General features: G+C 40.0%; 1 protein-coding gene across 3 annotated transcripts in view; it reads right to left on the bottom strand.

Annotated features, from left to right (window-relative positions):
• The window catches only part of TPD52L1 (TPD52 like 1), a 53,815-nt gene extending 27,681 nt beyond the window's left edge, over window positions 1-26,134 (bottom strand). For 2 of the 3 annotated variants that reach the window (XM_035538931.2, XM_050709965.1), the window contains exons 1-2: window positions 5,696-5,726; window positions 4,787-4,902 (exon numbers count right to left, since the gene is read on the bottom strand). In XM_035538931.2, coding sequence (XP_035394824.1) covers window positions 4,787-4,861 — 75 coding nt within the window. In that variant the 5' untranslated portion in view covers window positions 4,862-4,902; window positions 5,696-5,726. Of the gene's footprint in view, window positions 1-4,786; window positions 4,903-5,695; window positions 5,727-26,102 lie in introns of those variants that run through there. The other variant, XM_050709964.1, reaches the window with a different exon arrangement.
• Window positions 26,135-27,919: the final 1,785 nt, after the last annotated feature.

The raw sequence follows: 27,919 nt of genomic DNA, 5'->3' as shown, positions 1-27,919 counted from the left end.
ACTGTGCTCCTTCCTCCATGTGTTAATAGGATAACATATGGTAACGTGTCTGATTACCTTATGTTAAGTTCCCTGGAATAACAGTTTTCCTGTGATTTAACTCCATAGGCTGCAGGGAATGAATGAGGCAAGCAGCAGTAGAATCAGTTGTGACCTCCAGGGCTATATTTAGGATGTCAATACCACCATTATTTTTATCTTACACACTCATGCATTCTGCTTCCCTGTAAAACTGGCTGCAAACTCATTGTTCTTTGAAAAATCCCACCCTTTAAAACACCAGCTACCAGTTTCTCCTTTGTCACTACCTACCATCTAAATTATTCAAGGAGCTCGGGAAAATTAAGCAGCAAGACTATGAACACAAAGCAAAATCATGACCTCAGCAAAGCAGATAGCAGCATACACCAAGTCTTGTAAGGCCAACACTTCACTGACAGAATACCAGACAACCAAAAATTGCTTTATTCCTTCCCCATATCCTTTATGCTCCATTATATCCCTAATCTGCAAATGAAATGCTGTCAAGAAGGCAGCATGAGTTTCTATTCTGAGAGGATAGCTGGTTAAAATTCTTATAGAAAGAAGAAATCACAAATTTCAGCACACCTAAGATGGCAGTTTGCAACTCCCTTTATTTGTTTCTCACAAGTTTGCCTGAGTAACACTATTAAAGAATTTAACATTAATGCTTTCCATTTGGGGTAGCACTAGGCTGATCATTAGGTACCTGGATATATAAACATTCAAAGGTTTCTATTAAAATATCCTTCCACCTGTTCACTTGAATAGACACACAAAGCTGTAAAGCCCTAAGCAAGCATTAACCCTGTGCTCAATGGAGCAACCATGAACATTTTTGACTGTATTAAAGATAAAAAATTATTTTCCTGTAGAAATTAGAGACTGGTTTAAAACTGACAAAACCCTCCTCAAGTTCCATCATTTTAAACTAATGGTGGACACAAGGCCTCCCTGAAGTGCTCAGATATTAGTGATTGAAAACAGAAGTAGGTAGAAAGGATTAGGGAGGTATAGTGGGATCTTGAAAGCATTTAAGCAGGTTACATACCTAACTCCCATGGAAGTCAGGAATCACCTGTTTAGGCACTTTTGAAAAGTCCATTACTATAAATGCAGGTTGTATTATGAAAACAGGGCTGAAGTCAACAGAAACACAAGCTTCTAGTCCTTATGCTTTCCTTCTTTCTAAGTGCAACAATCGGAAGGATACAGATGCATCCTATGGGGAAAATGTTCCCTTCTCTCTTTTTGTGGTCTTAAGAAACACAGTTAATTACTGTTTTTCCTTTCCTGTATTATTGTATTGATCATGCATAAAAACAAAGAGTTGACCACCTAAGAAATTACAGTTCCCATGAGTAGCTGAGATGACTAACATGTAAATCACACAAAGGTGTGATCTCAGGAACAGATCCACAAAAACAGACATCTCTCTGAAATCTGGAACTGGCTAATAATATGGAAGGAAGACAGTGAATTCCAGCACAGAAACACAAGAAAACATTTTCCCTTGTTTTGCCTTTCTTGATTATTTTAGGGCAAATTATTTGCTGATGGGACTTGGTAGGTCAGGTTGATGGTTGAACTTGATGATCATGAAGGTCTTTTCCAACCTAAATGATTCTATAATTCTGTACATTTTAAGGAGTTCAACATCCTTTTAAGATGGTGGAATGCCTGAAAAAACAGCAAACTAATTTTCCAACATAGATCCTTTCCCATTTTTTTAAGTAGACATTCACAAAACAGCTCCAAAAAAGTACTTAGGCAGTAAAATTGAACATTTTGGATAAACTGCTATTAATAAAGGAATTATGTAAATTAGCATTATCTGTATTCTGAAACATACATAGTACTATGTAAAATGTGGAGGTGGAAAGATTCAGCTACTGTTTGTAAGAATACAGATGAAAGGCTTGAATGGTAAGTTGAACAGTAAGCTGAATATTTATTATGCTAGTTTTAACAATCAAGGCAGTAAGTGATTAAATATTAAGGGGCCCCAGCAGAAAACACAAGACAGCATAATTAATCATGTATTTCTAAGTTAGACTAAGCATCCTTTTTTCCTACCACACTACCACCCAATGTGTAGTATCCTGTTCTGGGCATTTGCACAGCCCTCCTCATCAGAGGAAACTGAACTATGTAAAGACCATCAGACTAGAAATAAGAGCTGCTGTTTTCAGTCACATCAGTTCCTATATCCATTGACGAGAGGTGCACAAATACCTGTGCAGCACGAGGGGCAGAAACAAGTAGCTGGAGATGAATGATAAATGGAAAGACAACAGACAGCAGTAAGTGGAATAACTCAAAATCTCAGCCCTTCTCATGGGTCAGGGGTCACTGTACCACACTCCTGACACCAAGGGAGGAAAAGAAAAATCTGTTCTGCAATCAAGCATTTGGCCTTCCATAAAATTTTTGGGCTACAATTTTCTGCTATTATTCTGAAGTGCCAGGCTGACCTTCGTTAATTCACATGCTTGTTATAAGTTCCTACAACAGGTATTCATTTTACTTGTATTGTAGAAATGCCAAAGCCCGATTAGAGTCAGAACCCTGCTGTATTAGCCACACTACAAATACAAGAACTGAGTTAGTCAATGCTCTGAAAAGCTTCCAGTACAAAAAGACTACTAGCAGAAGAAAAGAGGACACAAGAAACCTGTCAGAAAAACAGTAGTTTCAGTTCCCCTCCTCATGCCAGGGAGGAAAGGGAACTAGGGGTAAAATACAGAGAATATACACAGCAGATAGACAACACAGATGCTTATTTTGCTGTTTAAATACAAGCACAACAGCTCTCTATTGTATCAAATATTAAGTGATTGCAGCATTAAGGAAGATTTGGACCTTTCAGAGCAATAAGAGGAAAGGGTGATCCCACAGGCTCAAAAAGACAGTCTTATACAACATATAAGGATATGGAAGAAAACAAAACTACCACTGGTAGTGGTAGCTCAGGGCTTGAAAGTAAAGACAAGCATCTTTTCAAAAGGAAACATTATCCAGTTGCCACAGAGGTTTCTTTCGGAAAGAGTCTTACCAGTATTTGTAAGTCTTTTCTAAGAATCATAAGCCTCACTTAAATATAGACTTTGTTCACTAAGTTGAAGTTTCCAAACCTTTCTTAGCATAATTATTGGTTTTATTTTGTTTTTAAGCATAAATCGTATGCCAGTAAACTGTTGTGAGCAAATTAAAAAAAAATATTCTAGGTCAGCCAGGATAACAATATTTGAAAGGCAATCTCTCACTTGTATGTTGGTACAGGAATTAAAGCATTTCTATCATGAGCCATTGAGAACTCTCAGCTCCCACAGGAATCTGCATGCACAAGTTATAACTAGAAACGCTAGAGACAAGTTCCCTTGAGAGAAGCATATCTTTCTCAGATGTCTGCAGGAAGTGTTTTTTTTTCCTTGCTTCTCTAATATACCTCATCTGTCCCTTTCAGAAAAGGGAAGAAAATAAAAGAAGGGTTAAGGTTGCAAGGGACCTCTGGAGGTCAACTGGTGCAGCCCCCCTTGCCCCCTCAGCTCAAGCAGGGCCACCCAGAGCAGGTTACCCATGACCATGTCCTGGTGGCTTTTGAAGATCTTCAAGGAGGGAAGCTCCACAGCCTGTATAGGCAACCTATGCCAGTGCTCAGTCACCCACCAGTTAAAGAAATTCTTCCTGATGTTCAGACAGAACCTCCTGTGTTCCAGTTTGTGCCCAGTGCCTCTCATCCTGACAAAAGGCCAATAATGAACATGCCAACTCCTACCTCATTGCTATGTGATGAACTGAGTACATAAAATTTCAGCTTCCTCTTGTAATTTACTGAAGTAACAGGATCAGCAAAGTAGTAAAAAGTAACTAGCAACTCAGAAACAAGGCTCAATGTAACACTAAAGTGAAAAAAAATCTTTTTTTTTTTTTTGTTTCACTAGAAAATCCTAAATCAGCACCAAAGGTAAATGACTTGAGAGTCATTAGGAATATGACTTCTTAGAGTATTTAATATTATGACTTAACAGTAATTTAAATATTTCTGTCGTACAAAATACAGGAACTATTCTCAGTAAAAGAGCTGTCTTCTGGATGAGTCCATTCCACGTACAATAGCAGCAAACACTTCACAGAGCACTCTCTCATCATAAGCTGAATCTAGACAATCACCTTAACCTTTGTAATCAAAAGACCACAGAGTTCACACCTTTTTTCTCCCGTTATTTTTTTTATTAAGTACTATTTTTAAACTTTTTCATGTTGTCCTGAAGTTCTTTAATTAGGCAAACAATAAATGCAAATCAAAATTGCAACCATCTCCAGATGCAGCGGTGATGAAGAAAACAGAATCATAGTGAAATTACTATGCCAATCATCATCAGTCTTGTCTGTAACCACCATCATCAGCTTTTCCTTTGAGCACCATACAAAGAATCTTTTCCATCAGGTGTCACACCACCATAACAACAATTTCATGGATCTGATAAGAGGAACACCTTTCAGTCTTTGTAGACGAAGGTATATAAATAAAGACAAATGGCTTTTGTTGACTAAAATGGCATATTTAACTTTATAATCATCAGGTAAAAGATAGCTAACATTCCAAAAACATCTAAGGAGAATTGTTTCACATCATTGTAGCCCAGAATAGTTCTACTTAAAGGAAGAGCAATTTTTATGATGTGTACTTCACCCTACAATGAATATATTTCAGTTAAAGGAAGTAGAAACATTAATACTCACAGAAATTCAAATTCATTACCTTGGCCAGCTCAATTTTTAACTCTTCTTTTTCTTCTTCAGAGATCATATTGGTGAAATCAACATCAGTGACCATGTCTTCATCTGCCTCATTCAAAGCCTGGGTTTCCAACAGACCTTAAAGTAAAGAGTTAAAAAGTTAAGACAGCTGCTATCAGTTATTTCAGCTGTAATACTATCATCCTCTAAAATCAAAGAATGATGTAACATTCACCCACTAGGAAAAAAAGAAGTGAACAACAAAACAATGCTTTCCTGCTAAAGGTCATGTGGATTCTGTTTCTCCTTACTTTTGAAAAACAATTGGAAGTATTAGATGGTAACTGCTGTATAAAAGCAATTTAATACGTTAAAGCACCACTCATTCCAAGAAGGCAATCACCTTGGACCTCACTAGTCCATAGCAAGACTTTTTTTTTTTTTCTAACAACACAGCAAAACAAACAAACAAACAAAAAAAAAAACAGAGCAAAAACTAAACCAACCAACCAACCCACCCCAAACAAAACTGTAACTAAGAAGCACTGGTTTTCTTCAAAAAAAGGAAGTTGATTAATGCGGATCACTGATGTGAAAAGTGGCAATAGCACATTGAGCAATATAGGAAGTATATTACCATGATTTACTTTAGGAATACCTCTGCAACAATTTGAGAACCTTGCAGATGGACACAGTTTGCAGAAGGAAATGCCATACCTCCTGCTTCCAAATTTCTAAATGTTAGAGAGAAACATACCTTGATTCCTCATCTAAACCTGTAAAGGGAGAATAATTATACTATATCTCCAGTCACCATCTTCTTCTGTGTGTCCAAGATGAGCATCAGTATGTACGATAACCAAACTATTCACATAAAACGTCTGTGAGACCTGGAACTGGTATATTACATTCAGAAGAACCACAATATAACCTGTCTCCCAAACACTCAGTGAAGAGAAGAGTGGCAGCTGGGATCTCACTCAATAGCAGCCTTTCATTCTTCATTGTCTGCAAACAAAACAATGCAAAACATAACAGAAAACATTCTCTCTCCTTTAGAATTTGTTTTGAAGTTCTTAATCTGTTTCTGTTGTAGAAGAAAGTTTTCCTCCTGGCTACATCTCAAACAGCACTTTTCCCTATATTTCAGTTCTTCAGCTGGCTAACCAGCCATCTCAGCTGACTCCTGACATCTGTGTGCTCTTTAATACAGGAGAGACCAACTTATTTTAGGCCTCCACAGAGGTCTGTATACTCTTTTCCACAGAGATTAGAATTTAACTAAGTTTTTACATTAGGGTGTAGAGGTTACAAGCAGCAAGCCTAGAGTATTCAACAACGTGAAACTCAGTACTTCATTCAGTATGCAGAAAGAAAAAGAAGAAAGCAAAACTCCCTCAAGCCTTTCATCATTTCTTCCATATAGACTCCCACAGCGTACCTGGATTTCCTCCTATTTAACAGAATAGAACAGATTTGATTCTTAGCAGCAGCTTCACTGCAGAGCACAATGTGGCAAACTCAGTCTTTCTAATTACAACCTCCCATGAGTGGGAAGATAAAGAAAAGTAACACAGGTGCTGAATCCCTGTCTGGCACCATATGCAAAAGTTGAGCTCCACCCTTAGGCACAAAATGCTTTAAAAAGAAGAAAGCATTTAAAAAGAAGTTCCTACCTTTGCTATTACCCAAAAATCAACTTGCCAGGATATCCTAGATTGCCAAAGTCACAACAAAAGAAAAGCACATTTATTCAGTAGAAATGCTCCCAGATTACCTTTATTAGCCCCACTCCATCCTAAACACAATTGTTTGATTTTTTTTTTTTTTTTGAGGATTAACAGGGTTGCTATGGGAATCAGGCTAAACTTACTCCCCTGTGGTCTTGGCAGCAGTCTCCTTTTCTTCACGGATGGGGGAGCAGCAGTACAGGTACAGCTCTTGGAAACATTGGGGAGAATCTTAGGGCCAACAGGGTTAAGGTTGAAAACCCTTAAGGAAAGTCTTGGGGCTGAATTAGTAGAAGACATGAGATGAGGAGATCTAGGACCAGCTGATACTTAAGCTAAAAAGGAGACAGATCTGTACTTAAGGGATAGTATTAGTTTGGGATTGCCTAGGTAAAGAGGCCAGAACTGTTAGACAATGGATAGACAGATATGTGGAAGCCATCGCAGACCAAAATCACCAAAGATTGAGTAAGATTTAATTAGACCAAATGGTCAAGTTTGATCTTCAAAATACTACTGAAATAACAATCCATTCCAAAAAGAAATAAATGCATCTGCATGTCAATCTTCTGCATGATCCTCTGAAACCTTACCCAGTGCCTGTCACAATTCTTATCTTGTTTCTCATATAAGCCTCAAGTCCCCTAAAATCTAGTCTGATCCTTCAGCCTCCATTTTTTTTCTAAAGCCTCTACCACAGTCCTCCCTAACGGCCACTGTCCTTCTGCATTGGCTTTACTTCAGTCACCTCAGACTTCCAGTCTGAACATCTCTGCGCCATATTGTGCGTCTTGGTCTTCTTTCAACCAGTCTCAATTCTTAAACTTCCTCACATGAGCACAAGGAACCTACTAGCAACCTATTCTCTGACGCCTCCATTGCTGTTCTCAGTCTCTAACTTTCTTTCATGATCCTTGGGTGTTTTTGTTTGTTTGGTTTTGTTTCCCCCCCCAGCCTCACCTACTAAAAGCCTTCAGTCTCCAACTTCACATCCCACTGCCATTCCACTCTATGCTGAGGACATCTTCACTGGTATCCCCTCACCACTTATGACGAACCACGTTAGTCCTGGGGCAAGCCTATCAGCACAGGTAGGGTGTTTCAGTTCTGGTGCCACCTCATCTGAACTTCCCAGTTCATTCCCCACTTGAGCAACAGAAACTCCCTTCTTGAATCTGACCTGGAGACACCTCTTCACTGTCTGGGGCTGCCCTCACAGACTCCCTCTCTCTCGTGTCTCTCTTAGTCTTCAGCTTAGGACATGGAGGAATAAAGAATAAAATCTCTAGGGGTTAAGTTCCTTTAGTGTCCACAAGCAATTGCAAGGCAGTCTGCAAGTAGGGTTCACAAGACTTTGTTCCTTCTTTTCTTTTTTTGACTTAAGTGCCTGTCCCTATTTCCCCTCTAATAACCACTGAGTCCTGTATTAGACTTCAGACAGCGTTAGAGCTCTCTTACAACAAGCTTAATGAAAACAATCAGTTGGTAGAGAAGATTTAAAGGAATTTCACAGACAGACAGAATACTAGATTTGCTCATTCTTTTATAGATATCTGAGAAACCAAACAGAGAAAAAAGGTCATTCACAGTATCTCTTTTATAACAACAGAAAAAATGGCCAAGTTTGTGCTTCTGAGCACCACAGCATCCATTCCGCCAGAGCACGCCTCCTGTGAGGTTCCTACAGCACCTGACCCAGGGGAGTTCATCGCAGTCCCTGGGGAAACTACAGCATTAGCTTGATTCACAGGAAATTACGCTATAGAGATTTTCCTACTCATAAGACAGCTTAATGTTGTAGTCCCCAGGGTGAACAGGAACCTGCAGCGAGATTCACACCAATACAAGTAAGGGTGACTATTGATTTTGGTAGTAAAACAGCTCCTATTGCTAGTATTGCTGAGCACAAAGCATTCATACTAGCCCAAAGCATTCTTCCACCTTCTGCTCTGTGCAGGAAGCGCAGCCTCCCCTCCACCTTCCCTGTAGGGTCCTTTCAACTAGGTAGCAATACACCTTTCAGACATTGGTTACAGACGTACCAGATACAGAAGCATAACAGAATTAGGAATCTCAGTGAGCTCCTGTATTCTCCAATTAACTGCCTGAGTAATTAAGAATCAAGGAATGAGCTAGGACCCTATTTAGCGTGTTAGTTATCTAGCTATACGTCTTGTTAAACACACTTAGTCTAGCAACTCACGAAAAACACATACAAGGATGAGTTGATTCAGATAAATAGTTAGAGCCTAGTATTTTTCTACAACATAAAGTGCTACATTTAGTCACCTAAAGCTAGAATTTTAGGATAACGTTGCATTTTTATACTTCATCATGTACATTGAATTCCAGCAATTATGTACTTTGCCCAAGAAAAAAAAAAGGCATTTTATTAATGCTGACATTCACCTATATGCATGTACAGACATACACTTTATAGAGATTTGCTGCAACCAAGTATACAATACAGAGCTTTTCTTGGTTGTTTCATGTTTTTTTCTTTGGCAGTAGAATGAATTTAACTGGTTTCTAATTCACCTGGAATTAAATATATCAAAATCTATATAGGTACATACTATATTGATATATCTACACAGTCATTGACGTCTCATCTTTTCCTTTAACTTTAGATTACCTTAAATAATACTATTCAAATGATCACTAGCTGCTTATTAAAATATCAGTTAACCCATGGCTATTTTATATGACTACAACGAACAGTTTGTGCAATATACAGGCAGGCTATTTTCTATTAAACTACCCATGTTTGCTCTCAAGCCTCTGGAGACCCTGTCAAGTCTCATTCCCTTGCAGCGGAATCCTAGACCCTGAATGGTTTGCTTTGATTTCGGTTGTGCAAGACGCAGACAAAAAGACCACTTGTTGGGAGGTCACAAATCCAGTTAGGTAACATTTCAAGGCTCTGCTTTCACAACAGCCCACTGAAAGTATGGGGAAGCTATTAAGTTAATTTAAGTTACTCCTTCTCCTAACTTACAGAATTAGAGAAACACCTTTTACTTATTAACTTCCAGTGAGGACCCTATCTGACAAAAGATAGAAAGCACAAAATTTCAAAGTTGCAAAATTTCCCAATAGCTAACAGTTTTCCACATGAAGTGACAAATAAATGCCTAGTCAGAATCATTATTAACAACTTGCCAACTGGTTTTATGTGCAGGAAACTAAAGCTGTTGTAACTGCATGCTCACAAAAGTAGACACACTAAAATAACCCTACTCTACTAGAATTCCTAGTCTGATTGTTAAAGTTAACTGTGTTGTGGTTTAAGCTGGCAGGCAGCTAAGTAGACACAGCCATTCACTCACTCCCCCTCACCCAGTGGGATGGTGGAGAGAATCAGGAAAAAAAGTAAAAGCTTGTGGGTTGAGGTAAAGACTGTTTAATAGGACAGGAAAAAAAAAAAAAAGTAATAGCAATAATAAAGAATATACAAGGCAAGTGATGCACAATGCAGTTGCTCACGAGCCATGGACCAACGCCCAGCCAGAGCACAAGCAGCCCCCTACCTCCCACCACCAGCCAACCCCCCAGTTTTACTGTTCCACGCAGCACCACCTGGTGTGGGACATCCCTTTGGGCAGCCTGGGCCAGCTGTCCTGGCCATGTCCCCTCCCAGCTCCTGGGGCACCCCCAGCCTCCTCGCTGGCCGGGCAGCACCAGGAGCAGGAGAGGCCTCGGCTCTGTGCGAGCACTGCTCTGCAGCGACTGAAACATCCCTCTGGTATCAGCATTGTGCTCTTCCTAATTCCAAAACACAGCACCATACAGCTACTAGGAAGAAAACTAACTGTCCCAGCAGAAACCAGGACAAACTGACTTCACTGGCCTGAAACTCATGTAATTCTATGACCATAAGATCTGATTCTCCCCAGACCAGTCCATAGCGATGCATTATGCTGATGGATTAATCCTGCTGAATGGAAGTCAAGGTCTGCGTTAGCAATGCCATCAATTACATAGCTACAATAAGCAGAGTTGTTACAATTAGGACATATTTATTTTTGAAATGGAGCTCAACATATGGCTCTATCAGCCAGCTTAAATTCAGGCTACAGCTGCTTCAGTAGACTTCCCTTCTTGTAGTTAGTGACGCTTATCAGCTCAGGCGTATATATTATGACAACATAATATACTGCTCTTGAGTCTTGAACTTCTGCTTTGGATCAAGGTACATACCAGTTGCTCAGAGTTTGTGGGCATCTCTGCATTGTACTGCTCTGCAAAGGATAGCAGAAAATTTCTCCCAATTATTGCTTTCTCTCTACAGATTCTGCCATCTCTCATATTTGCAACTAGAGCCTCCACACAGAGGGAAATACTGTGAGTGTCTGATGATGACCGAGCCATCCTCCATGGGCAGCTTTCCAAGAAGCAGCCTATCACCCTCCGGTACACTCTAAGGGTGTCATATAAACCCACCCACAAGTACTGCTCTCATAAGGACGCACAGCTCATAGTTATGAGCCATGGAGTATTGGTCACTTCGGGGAGTGAGCTGAAAGTAGCTGAGATTAAAATCTAATTTTGAGGGATATTTCACAGCAGAATCAAAAAAAAAAAAAAAAAGAAATGAAAAGACTGGTCTGGATTGGTCTGAGGTTCCCAATGTTCTTCCTTTTCCCAGCTAGGATATATGTGCTTCCTCTTGGAGGAATTGCATTCATGCTGCATTCCCAGCTCTCCTTCCCCACTTTTTCAAGAAACACCAAATACCACGCCCTGTTTCTAGCTGTGGTTTATAAAAGGAAAAACTGGGATTGTTAAGGTTATTAAATTTGTTCAGAGGCACAGCTGGTATAATTTCAAAATCATACCAATATCCAGATTTGGACCTGGGAATGAACTTTCCACCTGCATAGAATGGCAGAGGTTGTTGGGAGACTGAATGGCTTTTACTTTGCACAGGTGTTGCAAGCTTCCCAGGATGAATTTGGAGCTTTACCTAACAGATTACCAGACAACACTAGAATCCATGGCATCCTGTATCTCGTGTCCTTTCCCAGCAGGACAACAATTTAGGCATTGACCTTTATGAATTCATCTAATGTAAAGGCTCTCCAAGTCTCATTCAAGCAGGCCACTAACAGGTTGCACATCAAGATAGAGGTATGGTGAGTCCACACAGCACCACTTACTAGCATCTACTTGCTCCTCTATCTTGTCCAGATCAAATCATTCATATTTCTCCTGAATTCAATCTTAGTTGCTGTGTCTGGTGCCCAGCAATTCTCTTTCATGGGGAAAAAAATAAAATTAAAAAAAAAAAATCACACAAGACATCAAAGGAGCAGAAGCAATCTTGGAACCTATTCTATGAACCTACCATCTCTCATACTCCATGGTCAGCTAACAAGACCCGCTGCCTTCTCTGTACTTCTTCTGTTTACTATCAGGCTCAACAAAGAAGCTCGATCAAGGGAGCTTCTTGGAGCCACCACCACTCTGGGAGCCACCATTACAGGCACTATTACAGTATAACTATTAGGCTAATTCTTGTACAATGACCTTGTTAAAACAAAAACAAAAATGCAACAACACATTATTGGCAGTGATGTCTGCTGAATTAACCACGGTGACAACAAAGTTAAAGGCAAGAACAACAATTTTTTGCTTGTGTACATTCCCCAACATTTATTTCAGAGAAATAAATAGAACATGATCCTTTACTCTAACAAAACAGTCTAGTATTGAAGTCCTTTTACTGCTCTAATCTTTTGTTTCATGACCTGTTAAAAATAGCATACCTACCTCGTTATCTAGTATTCATATCAAAGGAAGAAAACATCTTCTATTTATGTAACTCTTAGACTAAGCAAAACAACATTACAGCTTCTTTTGCCATGTCATTACATTGCAGCTAACAGCAAAGCAAGGTATGCACAACTCCATCTTATTTAATATTAGAAAAAAATTGTTTATAAATTTAAATTGCAATTAAAACTTCAAAGGGATGAAATGGTAAGTAGAACAAAGGCACTGTCCAGACATTGCATTAGTGTCTGATCTTCTTTATAATGTAGAACTAATGCCAGATATAGAGATTAAGGGGAGGGGGGTGGGGGTGGGAAAGGGGGCCTAGAAGCACTTACAATAAAAAAACTAAACTGATTAGAAAAAAAATATATTAAAAATCGCAAAGATTTCCAGGACCCTTTCTATGCTCCCATTACTACAGGAAGATCTAAATGGGAAGATATGCTTTCATTTAATCCAACTAGAAAAGAAAGAACATGAAGGAGGATCTCTTCTGTGTTTGGTTCAATCTGTGGAAAAGTCTAAAACTGCTTGAACTCCACAATTACCACACAGACTGTCTTTCTCCTAGAGGACTCAGAACTCAAAGTAGAAGGAAGATTGGTTTTGAAGCTACGATTGGGAAATAAAACTAGAGGCTGGGTTTATCTTGGTTCAGAGAGGGAAGAATTCAAGCCACACTGGTCACATTGACCAAAGGCATAAAGCCCCCTTCCTGTGAGCAAGGGGGCTCAATCTCCCTTCTTCAAGTATGCTCCCTGTAAGAGGAGATATAGATGGGCAGATCTCTTCCTCTCTCCACTGGGCTTTGGGCCCAGCATAGTGTCAAGGAGAAGGAGGGAGCACAGCTTTTGGGTGTTCAAGACCTCCTGGATACAGCTGACCATCTCAGAAGAAATGTTCTCAGTCACTCTGGAGCAGCCCACTACAGACCTTAGGCTTTCCATCCCATCTCTTAACTCCCTCAAACCAGGCATCTATCCTTAACTATGAGACAGACTGTCAGGTTTCCAAACAAAGGAACACTTTTATTTGAAGTCCCTGGATAAGCAGCCAGTTGTAGTGTGCTAATTCTCTATTTTCATTTTTTTTTTTAAACAGGAAAGTAATTATACTTTGAGGATCTCACTGTGTTATTTTTCCCCACTAACACAGTTAGCTGGCGGAGGAAGACAACCTGTGCAAAAAATAATTGGCAGAGAACCATCTCCACAGCTTGACCACTACACTGAGAAGCCACACACGTTGGTAAAGGGTGTTTTTTGAGATGATAATCAAAAAGTGCAATAGGTAAGAGAGAACAGCAATAGTGGTAAAAATACATATATCACTTACTAAAAAGTAGGTACCAAGCTTCAACCTAGGAACTGATCTTCCAAACAAAATAATTAACTGAAACATCCAGAAACGCTTGGTTGTCATGTTATTAAGCATTTTATCCAAAAATGTGTAGCTTGCTTTGTATAAAATAATAATCCTGCCTACCCGGGGAAGACAACGGGGACATTGCTTTCTAAGCTGTAGCTATGGAAATACAAAGCAATTGTTGTGAAATGCAACAGTTTAAAGACAGCAGATGCTTCTATTATGTCAATACTGAAAGTAATGACAGTATTGTACCACTTACTGTGCTTTCTATTGATCATTCTGCACAACCTTCCATGAGGTCAAGGGAGAGAAAAAGATGCCACAAGTGGAAGGGCTATCATCTCTTCCCTTTCTTTAGGCAGAACAGAAAAAAAAAAAAAAAAGAAAGAAGAAAGAAGATGAAGTCACGATGGAATAATAGGGAATGAGAAAGTGGATGACACTGAGTCACAAAGGAGACTTGTTCTCTACAAATTAGGTACTCTAGAAACTCTAACAGACTGCATAACACAAGTGAAGGAATAAAGCATACATAATCAGACTCGAGAATAAGAAACATAGGGGAAGATAAGAGCTATGACATGGAAATGCTGACAGTCAGAGGTGGAAGTTGTCAGTTAAAATTTTAAACCCACCCTTTCACACTAAAAATACACAAAGGTACATTTTTCCAATCTCAGAATAGACAGGCATCTTGGGTCCCATCCTCAGCTGGTAGAAGTGACTGTGATGCCACCAACTGTATAATTAAACTCACACATCTGCTTCACTGAATCAAAAATCACAGAAGCTTAATGGCATGATTTAATAACCTTCCTCTCCCAAGAAAGGATCAGTTTGCTGTACTTTTCTAAACCCAGGTGCAAAAGAGTATCACTAGATAGCAATCTAACTGCAGTATAATTAAACACATGAGTCTCCTCAATTAATTTCCAACAAAGTATCTGTGTTACAAGAAGCGATAAAGTGTTATTTTTTAATTAAAAAAGAAATTCCTCAAGTAGCTGTAATTTGTATCCTTTAGATCACAGAAAGCATAAGTAACAAGATCTTTAGAAGTCTAATTAGAAATGAGAAGAATCTTGCAGCCAGCAGCTTTTTTTTTTTTTTAAACAAAATTAGCTATCTCAACATATAAGGCAGATATGCCACTTCTGATCTTGTAAACTTCCTATGGAAAATACACAGCAAACAATTATAACTGGGTACATGACAGAGACTTATTCTCTTCAGGCTCAAATTCATAATTCCCATTGCTTTAATACAGATTAAATCTCAGCACTTTGACATACACTAAAACACAGAATTAGGAGTGCTGAAAGAAAAGGGACAAATTATCCCTCCTGATATCTGCTCAGTCCCTCATGTTGGGAGAGTAAAGATTACAGTTTTTAAGGACCAGGACTGCCTTTTTGCATACTGCTTGGCACATAAGGTCCATGACCTGTGACTCAGCCTAGTAGGCAGTATCACAGTTATAAATTACTGACAGTAATTCACCCACAACGTTGGGATAAAGGCACATATCCTGCCACCAAAGTTTTTCTTAAATACTGATGTTAAACTACATAAGAGCTCATGGCTATTCTGAAGCAGTAGCGAATCGACACAGGCCACATACCAGGCAGCTCTTGTGTCCTTCCTCCCACAAACCTGTTTTTAAGCATCACACCAGCTTTGGTTGGAGTAGCCCTTAACTTCCCTGGGACTACGATGAGCTACTTGATGCCAGTTCACTTTTGCCTTCCAAAGGGGTGATTATCTGATAGGGTAGACTTCCACCAGGCTTGCCTGGAGGAACTTGACCTACTCTTGGAAGCCTCCATCTGCAATACAAATGATTACATACAAATGACCCTTTAAAACCAACAAAAATAAAGATTATTTTGTCAGTATTATTTTAAAACTAACCATTTTATCATGCATTCCCTTGCATAGGCCCTTTAAGATAACATTATTTGTTAAAACAATTACTCCAAATCTACTGAAAAGTAGCTTTAACCTGTGCCACCTCACTGCTTGCAAATGCACAGCCTTACATCCAGGCAGTCATTCCTACTGATGGTTGACCTGATAAACCTGGAGTTTCCCAATCAAACATCACTGGAGTTAGTGGTATGACTTCTTTGGACACAGCCGCCACAAAATACTCCTCAACCAGAATAGCACCATCAAGCTGAGCCTGTTCAAACCAAAGTTTCATTTGTTTTTCCTGTAGTCTTTTAGCCAGCACCTTGAATTGTGAAACAGTGTATTTATTATTCTGCTCTTAATGTTCAGCTCCACGCTAAGGTCCTCACAGTTTTTGGCATCAGCACTTTGTGCCTTTGCCCACTCAGTGTTTTGTAGCATGCAATTACAAAGAAACGTGTTGGCTTTGTGAGCCTGTGGGTGGAGGCATCTGGGGCTTAGGGCCCCGGGTGTCTGTGAAGTTCCCATAGAAACAGATTGCTTGGCCTTTTCTCTTGGGTAGGGTTTGAGGACAGGAGATATGCCTCTGTAGGCGGCCTGGATTACACAAATGATGGTGTTCCAGGACAAGTGACTACTTACCAGGCCAGGATACGGAGACTGGCAGGCACTTCCAGCCACCCCGTACAGCCTCCATCTTTGAGGTCCCTGATTCACACTCAGGTATCAGCCACAGTGGCCACCATCACAGACAAAGCTTGTTCTTCCTCCTTGAAGATTAACAGGGAAGATAATCCCCAAACCAAGGAGGGACAGCTGCTCTTGGTACAGCTAATGGCAAGCAGGTTGACAAGAGAAGGAAGGGGGTTGGGAGCACCACCTGAGTATCTACCCCCTCACAATTGCATTAGATCACAGTTTTAAGAGCATCACCCAAACCTCTGCCCCGAGCCACACATATTACCCTGTCTGCTATCATCCCTATTGCACCTTCTGTACCTTAAGAAGGTCTGAGAAGAGACCAACGGAGAGTCTGGGTCTTTTCTGCACTCTTCTGCTGCCTCATATAAGAAGATTCTTCTAAGGATGTTGTTGTAGGATGGGCATAACACCATGTCATTTTCTGAAATAAAACAGTATTCCAATGCCTGTGTCTCTGCTAATAACTTCAATTCATGCCTTTATTTCTATTCATCTTAAACGTTAACATTTCATTCTTGCTTGCTCACCTTTCTCCAATCCAATTCTCATTTGTGGCACTTCACTACAACAAAAATACCACTCCTGCCATATTTCTGTGTTGACACAGACACAACTAACTAGCCTTTCAATTCTGGATCTAGATCATCTTTGAACCTCTCTGGAATGGTACAGACTATTACACACACTCCTCCTTTGCTTTTGCTTAATGTAGACTTTGCATACATTGCTCATTATCTATGCTTCTCTATTTTTTGAAGCAATTTAAAACCACAGGGGACAGAAATATTTTTCTCCACCCATAGTATATGTCTTCCAGTTTCCTGACAATGTATGTTATTTAATTCTTCAAAGACTTTACTTAAATCTTCTAAACTGAGCTGTGAATCAGTTTATAGGAGTAACAACATTCAGCAGACATTTTCTTTTTTTAAATCAGGCTATTCAAGTAATTGTTCCTTCTTCACCGTCATCTTTTTTCCCCCCTCTAATCAATGTTTCTGCACAATCTGACCCACAACATGACTGAAGGACCTACTCTTGTACGACCACATGGTTTCACTGGTTCTTCAGTGTGCTCAGAGGCACATAATAGTGTACAGCACCAGTTAGTTTAATTACATGGCAAACATCATTCTCCCTGATTATGACTTTGATTCCTTCCTCCCACAATAATAAGTTAATAGCTGCCATCTGCCTATTAAAATACTTTGAACAGAAGATAATCTTCTGTTCCTGGCATAATTGCCACTCTAACTCTGCAATGTACATACATTTTACTTTTCTCTAAGGAAAATCTGCTTGTGTTTAAATACAACTCTCTCTGATCACTTTTTAATGAAAATTTACCATGTACCAACCCAGTAAAGAAAGAACACATTCACTTCAAATAGTCATCCTCTAAAAATCTGTTGGCTTTCCCTAGAGTGACTGACCTGAGATCTACTCAGTGGAGTTAATAACATTTTAATTAAAGTGTTGAACATAGAAAGAGGAATTAGATAAGCTCTTAAAATGCTTAAAGCAACATCAGCACAAGTTATTAGCAAAATCATCTAATTATATCTATCTATCCATGATATCTGTCAATCTATCACCTAAACCATACTGAAAGCAACTATTCCAAGGAAATTATGAAAACGTATTGTAAAACTTTAAGATGGCTACGAGCAACCCTTTTGTAACCACAAGCATCCACCACCTTAGTTTCACCCAGGTGACAAGGCAATTGTCCAGGGAGAGAACTGGTGAACACAGAACACCTGAACAAACAGGTGAATGCAGACCCACCTAAATTTTTCCTAAAGAAGCAAACATGGAAAGCATCAGCTCTCTTCAGACACTATTTACAAACATTTACAGAATATAAATCATACAGCCTTTTAAATCCATATATGTAGTTTTTATCATGTTTTCGTATTTTACTTGCAATTTATAAATTAGTAACTGGCAACAATGTATCTTTACAATGAGGCACAGTTACTAAAGAGAGAGACGACATATATTTGGATGGCTAAAGAGGGACAGTGTTTCACAAGTTAAAGCAAAACCAAGGCAGAAGTTGGGTCATACAAATGAAAACAGAAAACAGAAAGGATAGCTCTTAAAAGATGAAGAAATAGTATGAGCAAGATCTGGTCCCTTGGGGCCTGGGAAAGCAAATAATAATTTCACTTACCAGCAAACAAAAGTAGTCCTCTCAGCAAGAAAGCACATGAAAATAAATTAAAATTGCACTGTCTGCTACAAAAACATTTTGAACAAACACTTTTCACTGGGTAAACCAACACCATATCAATAAAAACTTCATTCTTGCATAAATAAATAAATATATATTGAGGTTTCTGGTATAATTTTATATCTCTCTGCCAAAAACACCACTAGAGCCTCTAGTTCTTGTGTCACACTAAATGCCAAATCCTGAGTTTGCATTTTGAGGAATCTCTTGTTGTTAAAATCACTTTAAATTCTATTAACTTACAAAAATGTTAAAAGTCCAGTTTTGCCTCTAGAACAAAGCTGAGGAGCGACTGCTTTCCATTACAGATTTTAAGTACTGTCATTGCTTTAGAACACTTTAACAAGTAGGTTCTTGGTGAACAGCAAAGATGGCTGCGTGCTAAGGTAAATTAATGGTGACAGCAGAGCAACTTGATAAAAAAACAAACCCTAAAAAAAACATTAAAAACAAAACACAACACTAAAAGCAGAAGCAAGCATTTTGTCCTGACAGCCCTCCTTGCTTCAGAAGGAGCCAACTGCTCAAGGCATATTGTCACCTTCCCTTTTCTGGATGTGACACAAGGTATTCGAGCTACTTCTGAGCTACCCACTACCTGCTTATCTGAACTCCCCGGATCCTCCTTCTGTGACTAGAAACACAAAGATGTAGAAACTGCATAAGAACCTGATCCCTGACCAGGCAGTTCCTAACCATCTGTTAGTCCATTAGCTGGACTAAATGAGAGAAGCTATTATATCTGGTCACAGGACATACACATGTAACCATGCTTTTTCCTTATTTCTGTAAACCTGTATTTATAAATTTTGCTGTTGTATTATTCTTATTTGGTTGTTGTAAAAACTCTAGCTTTCAGCTGCAGAAATTAGATGTCTTTCAGCAACCATCCTTAAGTAAAAAAACTCCCTGACAGATAATGTGGAGAGAAGTCCAAAACTAGTATTTTATGCAACTATTTACAGTGGGAACTGTATGTTCTTAGCATAAAGGGGAGCTTAAACTACAGGGGATCCAATAGTGGATCATTCATTTTACTGTGCCATTAATACAAAAAACCAACACCTTGTTACTGAAATAAGTGAAAAAAAAATCAAGAAGTACAAGAAAATCTACACAAAAGTAATTAACAAGAACAGCATTTCAGAAGCATTTACTATTATCCAGATGGTTTAAGTCCTACAAGCAAGTAAAATGTGCCAAGCAGAAGAAGGAGAATGGGAGACCCAGTGTAAGACCTTTATAATCATTATAATGACTGTACTTGGGGCAGTATTACTTCACACATGTCCAGCTCTTTGCATTTATTTTGCATTTTCATATCATTTGCAGAAAGATCCTCACTGCTAATATTCAGCTTCATTTTACAAATCAAAAGAGAAAGGGAATGAGATGACATGAGAAAGAAAAGTAGATTTAATGCTAAAGTGCAACACAGGCACTTGCCAAGTTATCATGTCTTTTACAGTTATCCACCTGCAACACTAAACCATACCTGGATGCAGAAAAGTAACGATGGCCTATCCAGACATTACAATATGATTTTGATGCATGGATATCAAAGATGTCCATGCAGCATTACCTCTGTCTAAGTGAATCACACAAACCAACTACTGTGCCTAAGGTTTTTGAGAAGGTCAGTGCAATGCAATAGAATCCAGATTTTTCAGTTCCCTCTCACTTTTTCTAGTATGTCAGGGGTTTAGAGAATGCTGCAGTCAAAATATCCATTTTAGAGAGCACCAGTAGACCCCATTTCTAAAATTTGTCATTGCAACTGTGTTTCTACAAGATACGAATGATACCAAACAAAACTAGCCTGCCCAGGTCTAGTACTTATGTATTACTCCAAGAAGTACTTTCTGATTAGTAAGATCTAATTTTACCCTTAAATTACTTTCTGAAATGAAGGCTGACTACAGTTTTTATAAAACCAAATTTCAGGATTACCCTAGAACAAACTACTGAACCACAATTACACTCTTTAATACGTCCATACAGAATATACTTCAACCACTCCGTAGTCTTCTGACAAGCTTGTGCTACATCTTTGAGCTTCAAGCAACACGCGCCCTAAGCACAGCTCCTTAAAAGCTCCACACTTTCCTGTACTGTACTGGACAAGTCAGCAAGGCACATCAGAATACCATTAACAAACTAATCTTTCCACAAATGCATTTGAGAAGACTGACAGAAAGTAGACTCAGACTGTACTTGAGCTGCCTCATAGTAAGACTTGTATCAGCAGTCCAGTGAAAATAAAGATATAGGAGAAAAAAATTGAGCAAGCATTTAAAAACTTGTTTTGGTGTCTGATATATTTGGTTTCATATCTTCTGCATTTTGTAAATTCATCATTGTAAAAGTGACAAGGTTACACTGCCTCATAAGACTGGCCCTGGATTTTAGAGGAGGTGTCTTTTTTTCTTTTCCAAATCCCACCATTGTTCTATTCTCAGTTCTCTTGTGTAGCATGAAACCACTCAGCTTTTCTCAGCCTCAGCGAACTGAATCTCTTCTTGTGACAAGTGTCATTAAGCTGCAAGTAGTACAGGTTCAAAAGGGTAAAACAGCAGCACTGCATTTTATTTCGGACATTTATTTGCTTAAAATCTGATATTACTGATAACTCATTCCATGCATTCCCCTCCATCTAGCGTAAAAATGGATGAATGATACAAGATCAATTATCTCAAGCTCTGGGCACTCTTGTTAAATATTTAACAATCCCACCATAAGTTACAGCCCTATCATTTTCACTTGACCTCATCGTCATGCCATCGTATTAAGACAGCAGCTGAGACTTCCACCACGCAGTCGTACGTACAGGTTATTGCTGGCCAGTCCAATTATCCCAATATCCTCCTGACCTTTTTAGTAAGTCCTCTCTCCTGCTTTCCGAAACTGGGCAATGATGAGCTCCAGAGGGCAGCAAGGAGATGGCACAAACTCCTGGATAACAGAGTGGATGCTGAAGCCTCAGAGGCAGGCACACCCAACCCTTGTAAAGGTAGGTGGGGAATATAAATGCACTGCTCACAACAGAAGGAACTAGCAGCTGCTGCTGGGCAAGAAAACTGAGGTTCCCCTTGCCTCATCTCATGTATCAACACTGACAAACCTATATGCTGATGGACTCAACAGAGTAGAGGGATTTTCTTCTCATAGAACAACTGCAGTAAATCAGCCCCAAGCCAGTGATTTGACTCAGCACCTAGAGGAAAGGTTAACACAGAACAAAAGTCAATGCTCCTTGGTAAAGCTACCAACCTCAAACACGAGCTTAAGGGAAGCTGCTGCCCTTCCCAGTAAGCCTGCCCTTTGGTGAGACTGTCACAGCACAGAGCTGCTGCCAAGCAACCTCTCCCACAGTGAGATCCTCTACCCAGATTCATTATCTTTTTATTAGTAAGTGCGTCACCATCCCTGGGGCGTTCAAGGAAAGGTTGGACCTGGTGCTTAGGGACATGGTTTAGTGGGTGACACTGGTTGTAGGCGAATGGTTGGACCAGATGATCTTGGAAGGCTTTTCCAACCCTAATGATTCTGTGATTCTATTTAGGAGCAAGAATGGAAAAGAATGCTGACCAAGCTGCCAATGCCCTGTTCCAAGGAGTCTTGTACACCATACCAGGCTAACACCATCAGACTGAGATAGCACGTGCCAGTATGACAGGAAAGGGCCATAGTGTTAACACTGCAGCCTCTAATGACTTTCTTCTGATCATAAGCCCCAGACAAAGGGCATATGCTGCCTGTCCTGCTCTGTAACCTCACGTGCCAGATGTGACTGGTCTGAGGACCATAGGTGGAGCACATCAGCTGGAAAGCAATGCTGTGCTACAGGCTTATGAGACACAGGACTCAACGAGGATGAGTCTAACTTACAAACTTATTACAGCTCTCACCCCAGTACTTTACGGGTATTGTATTTTACTCTAGATGGGCACACCACTATGGCTAAAATGCGTAACTACTGGCAACGGATGTGCCAGGAACAGCTGTAAGAAGAATTCCTAGGACAGGGAGATGCCCTGTCAAGCATAGGCAAATACTTTTCAGTGGTGGGAAAGAGCACATATATGGTAGAATAAATTGCAAGTTAAGAGAAAACTGAAAAGGAACTTTAGCTGCAGTTTTCTAATGTCTTTCACTGGAGCTAGTACCTGTCTTCCTTGTTGCAAGTTCCCAGCATGTCATGTACTTCAAACTAGATTTTATCATTTGACCAGGTTTTGCCAGAGATGTAACAGCAACAGCTGCAAAGATGTTGAGTAGGTAGAAGGGTAAAGAGCAGAAAGATGCACCTCAGAGCTTCATCAGAGTTTGAGTCAAGAGAGGACACAAGAGGGGTATGACAGGAGGTAAGACTATAGCTGGATACAAGAAAAAAAAGGAGAAGCATTGCAAAAGGAGAGAAAAGTATTAAGAGCAAAGCTCCAGCATTGAGTAACATGGAATCCTCTGATAAAGGACAGACGAAAACATCCATGGTATTATCATAATTAGAGGACATTTACAATTTTAAACTAGAAAGCAGGACTACACAGGACAGTGAGTTAATCTAGACCTGAAGCAGAACAAGTATCAAGAGACACAAATACACAGTTCTGATCTTCCTCTCTCTCAGACAGGAGCACTGCTCTTCTGACTTCCAAAGTTTTCTCTTTAAAAATGCCTGATAGCCAGAAGAAAAACAAATAAATTGTTACTGAATTTTTAGCACATACCTATGTATAGCTGACGTTCCCAGGATCACCTAGCTCCAAGGACCGTTCAGAGGAAAAAGTGATGTAAGACAAGCAGCCAGAGGCTTAAAGGTACAACTTACGTAAAGTACAATTTATGATGTTTATTATGTGTGAATTTATTTACATGGAAGGTATGGTTATTTCTTTAGAAAATAATTTTAATGTCAATTACTAATATTCTCCACCTGGTAGTCTGTCTTATCTAGTTGGCATCAAATGCTGCAAGACATATTTAGTACACTTAAGTATAACAGTAATTCCGTTTCAGTCCATGAAACCTTGCTATTGCTTTTGGCTAAATATCAGAGCATTTAACTTTCACAATCTTTGGACCATAGGCAAACGTGCTGTGCCTTGCACCACACAACCTCCTGATACTTGCTGTGACCTCTATGCAGTACCTTGACTCAGTTACATGGAATAATACTTTCTTTCCCGCACAGCTGGAGTAAGATTTATAAGGCTGATTCATGCCAGTATGTAAAAATTCTGACAAAACATATTTTCCTGTTATGAAGAAATCCACGTTTTATATTTCTTGAACATGAAGTTGATCTACCCAGGCATGGCCTCCCTTCAGAAGGATATAAAATGGCACAAACAGATTTATTTAGAAAAGTCCTTTTGAAGAAAGTCTTCAAAATGCTAAATAGGAGCAATTCAGCAGTGCTTTCAAATGTATAGATTTTACTTTGTCTTTTCAATTGCAATGCAATCCCCCAGCAGAGCGCACTGGAACAAACTATTCAGGATTCATTTCTCTGTGGGTATTTGAAGGTTCTTTAGAAGTAATTCATAAAGTCATTAAAATGTATAAATATTTCTCCAGCTGCTTAAGCAGCTACTTGAATTCAGTAGTTTTGTTTGTTTGTTGGTTGGTTTTTGCTTTTTTTTCCAAAGCAAATTGCTACTGTTTTGCTAGTAACCTCCCATAATTGTGCTCTGAAAAAGGTATAGTGGAATTCAAAAATTCAGATTTTTGCACGGTGCTTAGATGTACTTCATTGAATTCAACCGTATTAGAGACATATATATTAAACTCTTTTTGCCAAAAGGCTCCGTAACTGCAGTAGCATGCACTGAATTAAGTCTACAAGGAAAAAAGGACATTTTGGAACAGAAACTTGCTGACTTGCAAATACTTACCACAAAACTCTTAGCTTGTGCTGCTAGTGTATCAAAGATTATTTTTTTTTTAAAAGTAATGGAAGACTGTTCTGACAAACTGCAGGAATAAAACGAACAGTTGAAAAATAGAAGAAAAAAGTGACTTAAGAACTGAGAAGAACTGACTGTATAGCCTCGAAGAGGCCTGTATTCATCTTTCTGTCAACTAAAATTAAGTTTAAGATTACCAAACAAACAAACAAACAAACAACAACAACAAAAACACTGCACTGGTAGTTAAGAATCCCTAATTAGATAAACCAAGCAATACAAAATGCTTTTATATTCCCCCAGTATCTAACAGATTCTCATTCATATGAAGTTATTAAAGAAAGAGACCTTCCTGTGGCAGTAACAGAGCTACTGACCACAACATAGATTAGGAAGACACATTTTATTGGCTTGAATTTTTAACACATACTAAGAACATTAAGAATACTAACACAATTAAGAACATTTCAGGTTGGAAATGAGGAGACATTTCTTCTCAGAAAGATCAGTCGGACATTGGAATGGGTTTCCCAGGAAGGTGGTCCCTGGGGGTGTTTAAGGAAAGGTTGGATGTGGTGCTTAGGGACATGGTTTAGTGGGTGACATTGGTGGTAGGGGGTTGCTTGGACCAGATGATCTTGCAGGTCTTTTCCAACCTTAATCATAGAATGGCTTGGGTTGGAAAGGACCTCCAAGATCATCTAGTTCCAACCCCCCTGATTCTATGATTCTAACATATTTACTTACATGCTTATTAGTCAGGGAAAGGCAATTCAAATGAATATATACCACTATCTGGCTAATTGGAATCAGATATAATCTTCCACCAACTCTGCAAACCAAGAAACGATCAGAACTTTTGCCACACCAAGCTCCTGCTCAAAGAACAGGATCTCCCGCTGTTGTGTCTGTACAGATGTGTTTGGTTTAGATAACAGCCTTTCGCTATAATGTTTATGCTGACTTCTAAAACCACCAGAAACTGAGCAACACGTCTATTTATTTTGCCAATGTAGCCACAAAGAGACACAATTTTGCATGTAGCCACGGCACACACAGCATGGTTTAGCCAGAAAGCCCTTCTCCTTCCCAAGCACCAGGAACCGCACCTTCCCGATATAAAACCTTTACGCACAACAGCACTTGCAGTACCCATTTGCCTCCTTTATTTTTGTTTAATGCAATTTTTTTTACCTATCCTGGAAGAATGTTTTGACACTTAATTTCAAAAGGGAAATGTCTCCCCCCTTCCTTCTTCCCCCTACTTATTTGACAGATGAGATAACACAGTTTCTAAGCATTCTGTTTTTAAGGAAATATTTGTTCTACCGCCTGCTTAGTGCTGTGGGCTTGTGGACACGCGTGATGAAGCCAAAAGGCTTTTCAGAAAACACATGCAAGACCTTGAGAGGAACGAGATCTGTGCAGGCTGCACACCTCCGTCCGACCCACACCTCACCCAAACCTCGCACGAAAACTTTCTCCTCTGATCAATTTCACCCAGAAAGGGACGAGCGGTTGCCCTGACCCCAGGAGCCTCAGTACCCAAAGGAGATGCTCGCTGCCAAGTGGCGAGAGCCGCCCCGGCTGCTGCCTGCCTGCCTTCCCCCGGGGGGACCGCGGCTCCGGGCTGAGCTCCCCCTCCACCAGGTCCAGCCTCCCCCCGCCCGCTGTCCCCGCTGTCCCGTCGCCGGCCGGACTCACCCCGTGCCTGCGGCTCCATGGCCCCGCACGGCCCCACCGGAGCCGCCGTCGCCCCGCGCCGAGCAGCGGCTCTCTGACGGCGCCGGGCCGCCGCTCCCCGCCCCCGCGCCGCGGAGCCGGGCGGCGACACCTGCCGGCACCGCACGGCACGGCACGGCACGGCCTGACACGGCCTGACACGGCACGGCTTGTGAGGGCACGGTCCAGGCGCCTCCTGGGACCCCGCCGGCACCCCGAGGCCGGGGGCAAGGCTCCAAGGCCTCCGTGTCATAGAATCATTCAGGTTGCAAAAGCCCTCCAAGATCACCTGGTCCAACCATCCCCCTACCACCGATGTCATCCACTAAACCATGTCCCCAAGCACCACGTCCAACCTTTCCTTGAACACCCCCAGGGACGGTGACTCCACCACCTCCCTGGGCAACCCGTTGTGTATCTGATACTAACAGATGCCTTCCAGGACACACCGAGCACACTTAGCTTCTTGACACCTTTAATATCAAAAGTGACCAAGGAAGAGAGTAAAGACACCTAGGAAGCATTCAGCATTTCTCTGTGAATTTATTCTAACAGGTAACATTTTAGATGAAGAGAAGCAAATCCAAAAGAAAATGATTATGCAGTGAGGTTAAAGAGGTAGAAAATAAGCTCTTTGCCTTAAAACATTGTAGAACATTGCATAGTGTCAACTTTACTTATTTCTCAACTTTGTTTTTCTAACAATTTACAAAATTAAGGCCAAGGCAGCCTTGATTTCTATATATATTTAATAATGTTTTGTTTTAATATGCATGTGCTGGTGGTTTTGAATTTGAATTATTGTAAAATATGAATTATTTTCTCTAGGCAAGCCTCTCTTCATTGTGATTTGACATCTCCTTAGGCTGGAATTTAGCACTTACAAAAGCATATCAGAGGTTGTCAGAAGAATGAATTCCTGTACTCGTATCATTTCAAATAACGAGACATCCTACCGTGACAAGAGTTGAGCTCGGAAATGCCATCAGCTTCTGCATTGAAAAACTCAAACCCAAGTCCAGCAATAAATGTATGAAACAGCTTGAGAAGTTTCTCTCAACAGGTGAAACAATTGGTATAATTACAACATATACTTGCCTGTAAAGTACACTTCTGTGAAGTGTGATGGAAATTGAGCAGCTGATTTACTGACAGGGCTATAACAATAACAATATTAATTGGTAAGTGATCTCCCTGTCTTTACCGTGACCACAAGTTTTTGTTGTTGTTGTTGTTGTTGTTGTTGTTGTTTGTTTGTTTGTTGTCATTATTGTTTTGTTTTGTTTTCCCATCTTATTTCTCTCCCCTGCCCTGTTGATGAGGGGGAGTGAGAAAGCAGCTGGGTGGGTGCCTGGCACCCAGATGAGGTGAGCCCACTGCAGTAACCAAATACTAATCCCTTCCTCAGGGATGCAGGAAAGACAGGGCAGGGGCCAAAGGCACAATAGAAACAAGAAGCATCACATTAATTTTCTCACATTGCTATGTCTGCCCTGGGACAATGTCGTCTTTTACATGACTACTGATTCATAAGAAGTTGTTAAGAAGCTGCAATTCTGCAGCATGGTTTTTCTTATCTGTCTACCAGACTTTCCTAAAGTTTCTTCCAGGCTGCACAGGAAGTGCTAGGGACATGTAAAATCATACAGAATGCATTCAAAGTATGTATTTATTTTACCTTCATGTGAATCCTGTAGTACCTGGAATTGGATGTCAACAATTCTAACCAATAAAAATGCCTGAAAAAGTTGCTCTTTAGCGATTTAATCTGTCTTTGAAATCTTACATTCTTACACTTT

The sequence above is a fragment of the Cygnus atratus genome, chromosome 3 (genome assembly GCF_013377495.2).
Source record: "Cygnus atratus isolate AKBS03 ecotype Queensland, Australia chromosome 3, CAtr_DNAZoo_HiC_assembly, whole genome shotgun sequence".
NCBI lineage: Eukaryota > Metazoa > Chordata > Aves > Anseriformes > Anatidae > Cygnus > Cygnus atratus.
Note: the sequence above shows the minus strand (reverse complement) of the source record. Positions and strands in the feature narration are given on the sequence as shown.